Source organism: Sesamum indicum, linkage group LG11, assembly GCF_000512975.1.
Source record: "Sesamum indicum cultivar Zhongzhi No. 13 linkage group LG11, S_indicum_v1.0, whole genome shotgun sequence".
Classification (NCBI taxonomy): domain Eukaryota; kingdom Viridiplantae; phylum Streptophyta; class Magnoliopsida; order Lamiales; family Pedaliaceae; genus Sesamum; species Sesamum indicum.
In genome coordinates this window covers 8,144,146-8,153,632 of record NC_026155.1, presented here as the reverse complement: position 1 = coordinate 8,153,632, position 9,487 = coordinate 8,144,146, and the positions used below count along the sequence as shown (strand labels likewise).

At 36.8% G+C, this 9,487-nt stretch overlaps 2 protein-coding genes across 2 annotated transcripts in view; both read right to left on the bottom strand.

The window, feature by feature from the left end:
- Positions 1-6,340, bottom strand: LOC105173564 (derlin-1). The gene is made up of 7 exons (XM_011095352.2): positions 5,981-6,340; positions 4,478-4,613; positions 2,198-2,271; positions 1,969-2,062; positions 1,483-1,611; positions 1,233-1,393; positions 1-908 (listed from the first exon to the last, which is right to left on the bottom strand). Exons 1-7 carry the CDS (start codon positions 5,995-5,997, stop codon positions 797-799), a joined length of 723 nt encoding a protein of 240 aa, XP_011093654.1. The 5' UTR covers positions 5,998-6,340; the 3' UTR covers positions 1-796.
- LOC105173817 (BUD13 homolog) overlaps positions 6,732-9,487 on the bottom strand; it is a 4,750-nt gene continuing 1,994 nt past the window's right edge. The window contains exons 4-9 of the mRNA XM_020698060.1: positions 9,458-9,484; positions 9,307-9,377; positions 8,455-8,558; positions 7,628-7,700; positions 7,268-7,448; positions 6,732-7,027 (exon numbers count right to left, since the gene is read on the bottom strand). Of these exons, the coding sequence (XP_020553719.1) occupies positions 6,942-7,027; positions 7,268-7,448; positions 7,628-7,700; positions 8,455-8,558; positions 9,307-9,377; positions 9,458-9,484 (542 nt within the window). The 3' untranslated portion in view covers positions 6,732-6,941. The remainder of the gene's footprint in view (positions 7,028-7,267; positions 7,449-7,627; positions 7,701-8,454; positions 8,559-9,306; positions 9,378-9,457; positions 9,485-9,487) is intronic.

Sequence of the window (9,487 nt, the reverse complement as noted above, 5' to 3'; positions counted from 1 at the left end):
TAAGAAAAATGGAATAACTCTTGCATTTATGACTCCAAAATGCAATATATACTATTTGCAGGAGCGTGAATCATCACACAGGGTTACTGCAATCCAAAAGAATTTGACAAAATTCCAAGAGATAAGACACATCTTTCGTTGCAAGGCAAACGGAATGAGAGACCTTTTTGCATAACGAGGAGCATCATCATCTTTTCGAAGCATAGAGTGGGATATCTGCCTAAACTTCTTCATCTCTTTTCTTACGTCCTACAAGCTTCCCCCAGCCCGGAACTTCAACTTACTCTGGTAACATTTCATTTTTTCAGTAATAAAAGAGGAGTATTTACGGTGTTCAGAAAAAACTTAACATAAATGTTCAAGGGTTTTACGTCACTCGAGGCCAGACCGGCCAAAATCATTATCCCTAGTTCCCTGTAGCCAAAAGCAATCTTGGCTTGCTGAACAGAAAGTGAAAATCGTCAGATTATCCTCAAGGAACACTATCAGAGCTCCCAGTCGGGCTGTTTGCCCACAAATGATATATACCCATTTCTGGGAGTCTTACCAGATACATTTATCCCCATATAAAATGCATTAGTCTAACCTGGACATTTCTATTGTATGATTTGTTTCCTTGAAAATCAAGTACTGAATAAAAGTCAAGGTATCTGCTACTCAGATACCAAATTTGGGCATACGTCTGACTTTGCTGGCTCAAAATGCTCACCGTTTTTGCAGGCAGCAGTTTCCAGAATATGTGCATCAACATACACAATAAAACTTCCTGTAGTGCTGAAGAGTTGGTAAAGAACTTTCAACCACCAAGCCGATAAGATCTTCCTCTGAATGCCACACCAGAGGTTCTGTCAGGCTGAGGTACATTGTTGACTGGAGCACCAATTCTCCACCTCGCAACTAGTTTATGTCTAAGAACACCAATTAAGGAACGCAACCAGCAACTGTTTCAGAGAGAATTCAGAATCATTGTTTTATATTTTGCTGCTTAGATGTGGGATATTTGGGGTTAACAGGTTCAGATAAACAGAAACCAAAATTAGGCATGACATTTTCTTGTCGCATCGAATCTCCCAGGAAGATAAATGCCTAAGACAAATCATCAGATGATGGAAACATTCCCCATATGAGAAGCGCTACACCTGTAAACAAGCAAGCTAGCACAAGCATGGGCATATGCATGTTTATGTTTACTTTGGATATATACGAAACCGAGAAGTTAAATAAAAGGATACATCAACGCAGGCGTCCGCAATATGTTCCTCCCACCAGCAAGCGGATGCAACACTGTTAGGAAATAATAAAGGTGGCCAGCTACAATACCCAATAGATCTGGTACAATTGGAGAACCAAAGATGACATCTAAGCAGAGCATTGCCCATGGCAAATAAAATGCCTGAGGAAGACAAGATTGTCATTAAAACCAAAACCTTAATCCCTTAAGAACCAATTAGAAGATCAGAATCCAATAAGGGGGTAAAGTACCTTAAGAGCCACAAGACCATATATGTTGATGGTGGCATTTGGGTACTCTCTGCTCCAGAGATATAGAAGCATGAAAACAAGAGATATCCCTAGAAACGGCGACCAGAAGTAGGGTATGGAAGATAAAACCTAAACAAGCAGGTAAGGGAGGAACCATAAGCAAGATGAAATAACAAAGCACACCAACATTAGCCATGAAAATACTTCTAAAAGAGTAGGGCAAATCTGAAGATTACGATATGATACAGGAATCAATAATCACAAATGTTAGAAGACATAATGGAAGCAGATATATTGAGGGAAAAAACACTAGTATAAGTCATTTTAACAAACCTTTTACTGAGGAAAAGAATATCTCAGATATAAAAGCTTGAGCATATCACATATGAATTGCCATGCTTTAAAATTTAAACATAAATCTACAGAAAAGTAACACGGCATGCAAACAAATATAGCACATGCACAGCCAGATGCAGTCTTACATACCAATAGAGAGAAAGCACCAAACAACATCATCCATAAGAAATCAGCTGTGCGTCTCTGGAAAGGTCCATTTTCCAGTTGAACTCCATATCTTGCTCTGTGGAAACAATAAGTAATGATAAAAGTCCGCAAAGTAAATTTCAGCAGTTCCAAACTTTCAGTGGCAAAATCTAGGAATCAAATTTAAAACATTGATCACGTCAAGACCTAATCAGGATTTAGTGTAACGTACATCATCAGGAGGCGAATCCCGAAATTGATAGAAAACTTTCCAAGAAAAAAGAAGTTGGTAATCAGTCGCCACACCTGAAGACAAGATTGGAACAGTATCAGAGAATGTACATTTTGCAAAACAAAGAACACTCAAACAAAGTATCTATTCCAAAACTAATTTTGATAAATAAGTTTTCAATCATTTGTCCTTTATTGTTCTCAAATAAAGAGACATTCAGGGGATAGGAAAAGGAAAATAGAGGACGAGACAGAGAATCAAAAATCTTGCAAACCTCATATGAGATGAACTTCATGAATATGCATTTTATGAAATGCAAATTGCAAAACTTTCTTTGACATAATATCAAGTATTTTCGCAAATGCTTTATAATCGATCCCCTGTAAGCAAGATATTCGAGGAAGACAAAATAGTCTCTTTCACAGAGAGACCACCACAACTTGCCAAAAGAACATAACTTAAGCTTTCTAAAATCAAGAAGTCACCCAGCTCTAGTCGCTTTCAAACAAATATATTTCAATATTTTCATTTTTCTTAGCACGTGCTTGAACCTTTTAGGACCACAATCAGCCATAAGAGTGAAGCATCTTGGGCCTCCTTTCCCCTGATTCACCACAACTACACATTCTTCAATCCACTATTTCCTGCTTGACAGGCCCACCAGTAATTGCAAAAATCTTGGATCTGGAGTTTTCATGTCAGTTTAGGAGCGATTGTCAACAGCCTAAAAATGAACGTAGACACACTGAGTGCAACCTCGTTCTGCAGTCCTATGTGTAGACATATAACAAGGAAAGAACCACCATCGCATACTTTCCCTTCGCTAAGGCAAATGCTGATATAATTTCCTTCAAATTAGGTTACAAGTAATAGAGAGGATGATAGCTTTCAAGTGTATGGTCAGCTATTCTCTCTCTGCCCATTGTTATATTTCTATGTTCTGTTCATATTAAAATTTAAATTTGTATCAAATATCAGAAGCAACGGACTTGTTCGCATAAAATGTTATCTTGGTTTTCCTTCTTTGAATATAAGGAGCAAATAAGAAAGACCACACATAGGTCTCTCAAAGTCTACACCTGTTATATTCCCAAAAAGTATATGCACCTCTTGCATAAGTCTCTCAAGGAGTATCTATTCTGAACTACCATCCAAATTTCTTAGTTAATATACCAAAACATTTATTTACCTCAATGTGTAGCTCATCTAGCAATATAGTCTGTCAAGACATAATCCAAAGTCTTCAATCATTGATTCAGATAATGTTCCTCTCGAAAATCCCTATTTTGAACTAATATCAACTCTGTTGTCTTGTCTCCACTGAGCCAAATATAGCTTGTATCTTTGGGTTGAATGGCATGAAGGAAATGTAGGCAAGGTTCCAAGTTAGTCGAGTCGCCATGAACCCCATGTCAAAATACCTAGCCCTTCCAGTTGCTGTTCGATCAATAATTAGTTGATCCTCCAAAATTGTGATCTTGCTAAGGCAACTTTTGTCCCCTTTAATAGGACAAGGACAGAATCCACTTAAAATGAAAAAGATCACTTAAGGTGCTAATCTTATGTGGTTTTCCAAAACCAAAACATCATACAATTAAGTCAACATACTTAACCACATATTCATGTGCCCACAGTTACAATAGCATTAATCGATAACTTAAAAGTTTCACACCTTAGTATCTCCACATCTTTGTTCTTAAGTTATGTTTTTATTCTTAAATTAATTGTTTCCCGATAAGGGTGTGATTGGGCATTCGCAGTTGGAGTAGAAGTGGACTGGACACAAGGTGAGGCCATCACATGTAAAACTGCTGGACATTGACTAATGAATGCTCTGAAACAGCAGATTTTTTGAGGTCATGAAATGGCAAACAGGTTCTCTTCTCCCTAACATACCTTCCTCGAAACATGCACACTCTCCAACTTCTCCTACAAGCTTTTCTAGGTAAAGATTCTCTTTCCTGTGGCATCTGCAAACAGTGCCAACACGACGGGATAACTGAAACATAAGGAAAACTCTAACAAACTTATTAGTAGAATTGGTACATTTGTGCTAACTTCACAAAAAGCCGAAATTAGAAGATTCCAAGAAACAATCAGAAGGACTATTATTTTGTCTCCATTGACATGAAAGATTCAAATTCAAAAGTTAATATGAATGGTAAGGACGATATCCACTTTCAAACAACAGAAGAATAACGGAAAGCTACTTCAATGAGATGTTGCTTCTATATATGCATTTACAAGCATTCAGGATTGCAGCCAGAAGTTAAACTTTACCTGGAAATGAAAGATTGATAAGTAAGGCACATGTGCAATTAGTCCAGGGCTGAGTATCCCAAGTTGACATGCAACGGTGACCAAGAAGCACGCAGTCCCATAAGCTTTAGTTATAGGTGGAAGAGACTTATAGTATCTGTAAAGAGAGACGGATGAAGATAGGAAATCAACAGATGATAGAAAGCTTACTTCTAAAACCAAATATATGTGACATTCATGAACCATTACCACGATCCTATACCAGTCAGAATGAATTGAAATTTGTAGAAAGTAAGATACTAGTTTCATAAATAACATGAAACAGAGAAATAAGATCTACATAAGGATATAGACATGCAGCTCCAATAAAATTATTCTTAAATATGGCCATTATCTATCAACAAGTATACTTTGAAGAGTTCATACTTTTGGTAAGGGTGTATTGCAAAATATAACAGCATTAGCGTCAATCGTGGAAAAAGTCATTGTCAGGTTTTCACCCAACTGAAAATAAAGTTTGAAGCTTGACTGAATACCATACTTCAAATACTAGTCAAATTAGCATGCAGAGTAAGCCAGTAACTGAAACCGTGTTGATTAAAGTGACTCTAGATGTCCCTTGCAACTGTTCCACATGATTATTTGCCATATTGCCTTTCCCCAACTTACTGAATTATGGTTATTTTACATCCATATATGGGTAGACTCTTTCCTTGAGGATCAACCACAAAGTTTCATTCCCCCCTCCTATCTGCAGCACGTGATAATCTGCCACACTTCCCTTTATGGACAGAAGATTCTAGATTGCAACTCTAGCATCACCATTTTCCACAAGTTGAATTTACACCAACCATGGTGCTCCCTCCAGTGTCATACAAATTCCTTCACATCAATTACTCGAGATACATCTTTAATGCATGCCAAATAAGCAGTAACAAGTGTATACTAAAATACAAAAAATAGCATTGAAGTCTAGAAATTTGAACCAAAAAGTATCCACAAATGGTTTCCCCTCTAAGAGGAGAGAGGAGAGATTGGCTGATGAATCACTCATGAATAACTAGCCTGCATATCACTCATAGAATACCCCATACACACCCTTGCCCTTTCTCCACACACATTTATGTAAACTATATTCTTCACTTCAACCTTTCTGTCAATTTCCAAAACATCCTCAAAATTGTGGAGTTAACCAAATCATTAATAACTGTAATACGGCATATTGAACATCACATCTAGGTCAATCTCTCAAGTCTTAAATCACGAAATTCAAATCAATATTAACATCTCGCAAAAGAACAAATCTCATTCCTCATAACATTCATCTCCGAAAACCCGTGGCAGAACTATAACCTCACAGCCAAACACAAAAAATGAGAAATAAACTAGTCAATCACGAGGTACCCACTCCTGGGACACGCAACCTACTCCAACGCACCAAAAGACACGCAATAACGCATCGTAATCAGAAGCATAAAACACAATACTACATAAACAAAGCACGCGGGAGAGATAGAAAATTACTCAGCAGGGGAAGACATGGCGAATCCGGAAAAGCAACTGGATTGAAAAAAAAAAACAATCAAACTAAACGATCTTCAACTGATAACTCAATTTGTAGATATAGATATGCAACGAGAAGAGAATAGGAAGAAGAATTGCTTGATGAAGAAGAAAGAAACGAAAACAATAAGGGCCGGTTTTAGCTGTTGGATGAATCGGGAAATTGAGACGAAATGGCAGTGGGAGTAGTTTTGTCGGACTCCGAGTACCCAGAACCTTCTCTCTGTCAAACCCGTTTCCGCTAGTTGGTTGGATCAATTCGGGCTCCATCTAAACGACCCAAGCCTTGCAATGGGTCGGCTGCAGGACTTTTCACAACTCAATATCAAATCCAAATCAAAACTCACTGATAAATTCAATTTGGTATTAAAAAATTTTTTCCTTTTAGAATTTTGATATTTGATGTTAATTTCAGTGTGTAGTTTTTGTTTAATAAATCATACTGAATTGTCGAAATATTACTTTTTATATATTTTATATTTATTAATTAATTGTATACTATTTTATTATTTTACTTTTAAAAAATAAATAAGAATTGTAATTATAATTTTTAATAATTTTTATTTTCAATAACAATCGATTTTTATGATTTCGTTTTGAGTTTTCAGTTTCTGAAACACTAATTAAAATAAAAATATGTTTGTTTATAGGTATGCTTATCGAAAATATATTAATTTGACACCACAATTTATATAAACTATAATCACATTAATTAATTCAAACATATTCTCGTTTCACATTAAGATTTATAAAGCAATAAAGGAACATGGTCAACTCAATCTGTAAGAGTTAAAAGAAAAGCAACGCCAAAGGCCTTTAAAGTGAAAACTCGACCATGGACGCTCCCCCGCTAACATTCTATGTGATAAAACGTCGAGCATCTACCATATGTTCGTCAGAGTATCCGAATTGCTTGATAAAGTCACATGTCAGAAACAGACCACAGATATGCTTCTCTCTCTGTAGCTCTTTTTTCATTCATCCGTTTAAACAGTTCCTTCTCATATCCTACAAGAAGAACAAACAAAGATTGTTTCTTAGTGGCAGAATAAACTATGTGACGCATTTTTAATTAGACGTTACTGGGTGCTGCTCGTCCGATCTTCTCATGTTTATGATTCAAGACAAAGACGCTGTGGGCATCAAAATAGCAAGAACAGAGACGACAACCAGCATAGAGAGATTGCATAAAATGCTCATAATAGAAAAGAAAAAAAGCATTGAATAAATGTTAGGGAACGAGCTTACCATTGCTGCGGTCCACACCATCCCAGTGTCTGCCTGGTCTGATCCCATAGCGGTTTGGTGCCGCATCCAGTCCTCTTCTTATCCAGCTGTGACTTGGGATCTCCTGGGGAATTATGAAGCCGGACTCTTTCATCTTCTCGTTATCACCTAAGTCTGGAAGAACTGGCTCCAAATGCTTTTTCTGAAATTTTGGCAGATAAATTTAGAGAGCTGGAGGGAGCAAAAGCCCATATGGTGTGGAAATCAAAACCGCGACATGTAAATTTCAGTTAAGAAGTCAAGTACACTAAGTTAAATAAAACGAAGATAAGCTAAAGTTCTAGATACTCATCACTAGAATAAAGCAAATAGGCAACTTGCCTTGACTAAATGTGCCATGGGATCACCCCATCGAAGTCTTTCCTTCAGCATAGCATCAAGATCAGGGTCATCCCTGCACTAGAGAATTCACAACATATGAAATCCATTCTACAAATGAGAACGTTACAAAAGAAATTCTCAAAAAAGGGAGAACGATCAATTTAAGCACATAAACAGGATTGCTATATCAATGAATTTAGAAAATTATTACAAAAAAACACACTGATAAGGCGTAAAAACACAAAAACAAACATTGAGTGTGTTTTATCTTGTCTTGGGAAATGCGAAAACACAAAACCAAACATTGATGAGTGTGTTTTATCTTGTTTTTTTCACCTTTTGACAGCTCATTTCCCTATAACCAACTCAGTCTTATTATAGAGTCACCACGTGCATCAGAGATTGTGTTTTGATGCTTGAAAGGTTTTGGAAAAGGTAATATTAGATCAACCATATTACAAGTCAATCGGTATAGCACTTCCCAACAAATGTTGGACATTAAATACAAAAATTCACAAACCAAGTAAACACATTATTCACTATAACCAAATTTCAATTATTTCAACCAAGTAGCTCCACAATGCACATTGTTCCCTTTATCTATTCCCTTTGTGCATGTTTCCCAAACTGATTTTCTTTACATATTTCCAGAATGCCACAAGTCTAAAAACCTCAGGAGATGTATATAGAAGATAAAAGGAATCATCAATGAGTGCAGAAAACCTGAATTAGTGCATTCCAGATTCAGCAAAATTTCTTTGTGATTCCCATCATATTCTAAACTAGCACGGCTGTGAATTATTTTCCTATTTACTATTAAGAATTACCTGCCGCGAGCAAATGGTTTATACTTCTCCTTTTCTATCTCTTGCAATCTAGCTTCAGCTTCCCGCTTTTGAGCCAGCCCTTTGCCCCATTCCAGTTTTATTTCCTGAATGCAAAACATCAGTCATAAATCAATACTATGGTGAGAACTTAGCGGTGAACATTACACAGTAACAATAAATCAATCTATATGATTAAATAAAATTTATTTTTTATTTCTTGGTAGGTCTGGCAAACCAGATACTGGGAAATCTCAGACTTCACATCAAACCTCTAATACAACTTTCTATGCATCCGTTACACTAAGAATTGCAATTCCTGTCACTAACACAATACCGCAGAAACTTGGCCGAGACTAATAAAATGGTTAGAGGAACTCTGAAAGAGAACCTGTCCACTGTGATAACTGTCTAAGCTAAATTAGGAAAGACAACTGGGATGGCATTAACTCGGGAAAATGACTATAGAGCTACTAACTTTATTAGCAATAGGATCAATTAAAATCATCCACAAACAACTAATGCAAAAGACAACATTTATCAGGCCTCCTTTTACGAGACATTTGCTAGCCATCAGATAGTAGAAATGGGTAGACATTTACGAGATTTTGAGTTGCTACTACTGGCAGATTTCAATTTGGTAACCACAAAATTCTAGGTTGGGTTTTCTTTCCCCTTGTAATTCCATCCACAAGGGCAAAGAAAAAGAATAAAAAGCTGACCGAGAAAGCAAGAAGTGTGGGGAAGGAAGATCAGGAACACAGAGGACCGGAGAAGATCATCAGATGAAAAAGGATGCCAAGTTTCTGCAAAATTATTCAAAACATCTTAAGTGCATGAGAGAATCAAAGGCACCTTGGGCTTCTCTTCTTTCTTCAATTCTTTCTTCTGAGACTTCAGAAACTCCTCCTTTGACATACGTTCCCCTGGTGCATGAAACAGAGGGGATACAATTACTTTCTTGGTTAACATAAAATAGAAAAGATGATAAAGACTTTTCGCGGACCAGTTGTCTTATTGCGGTATATAGGTTCAG

Excerpts from the sequence above, each read along its gene's own strand:
- LOC105173564 (XM_011095352.2), bottom strand. Across the intron at positions 1,612-1,968 it reads TTGGTGCTTTCTCTCTATTG|GTTTTATCTTCCATACCCTA; the intron begins GTATGTAAGACT and ends CTGCTTGTTTAG. Across the intron at positions 909-1,232 it reads TTGCGGACGCCTGCGTTGAT|ACATAAACTAGTTGCGAGGT; the intron begins GTATCCTTTTAT and ends TGGTGTTCTTAG.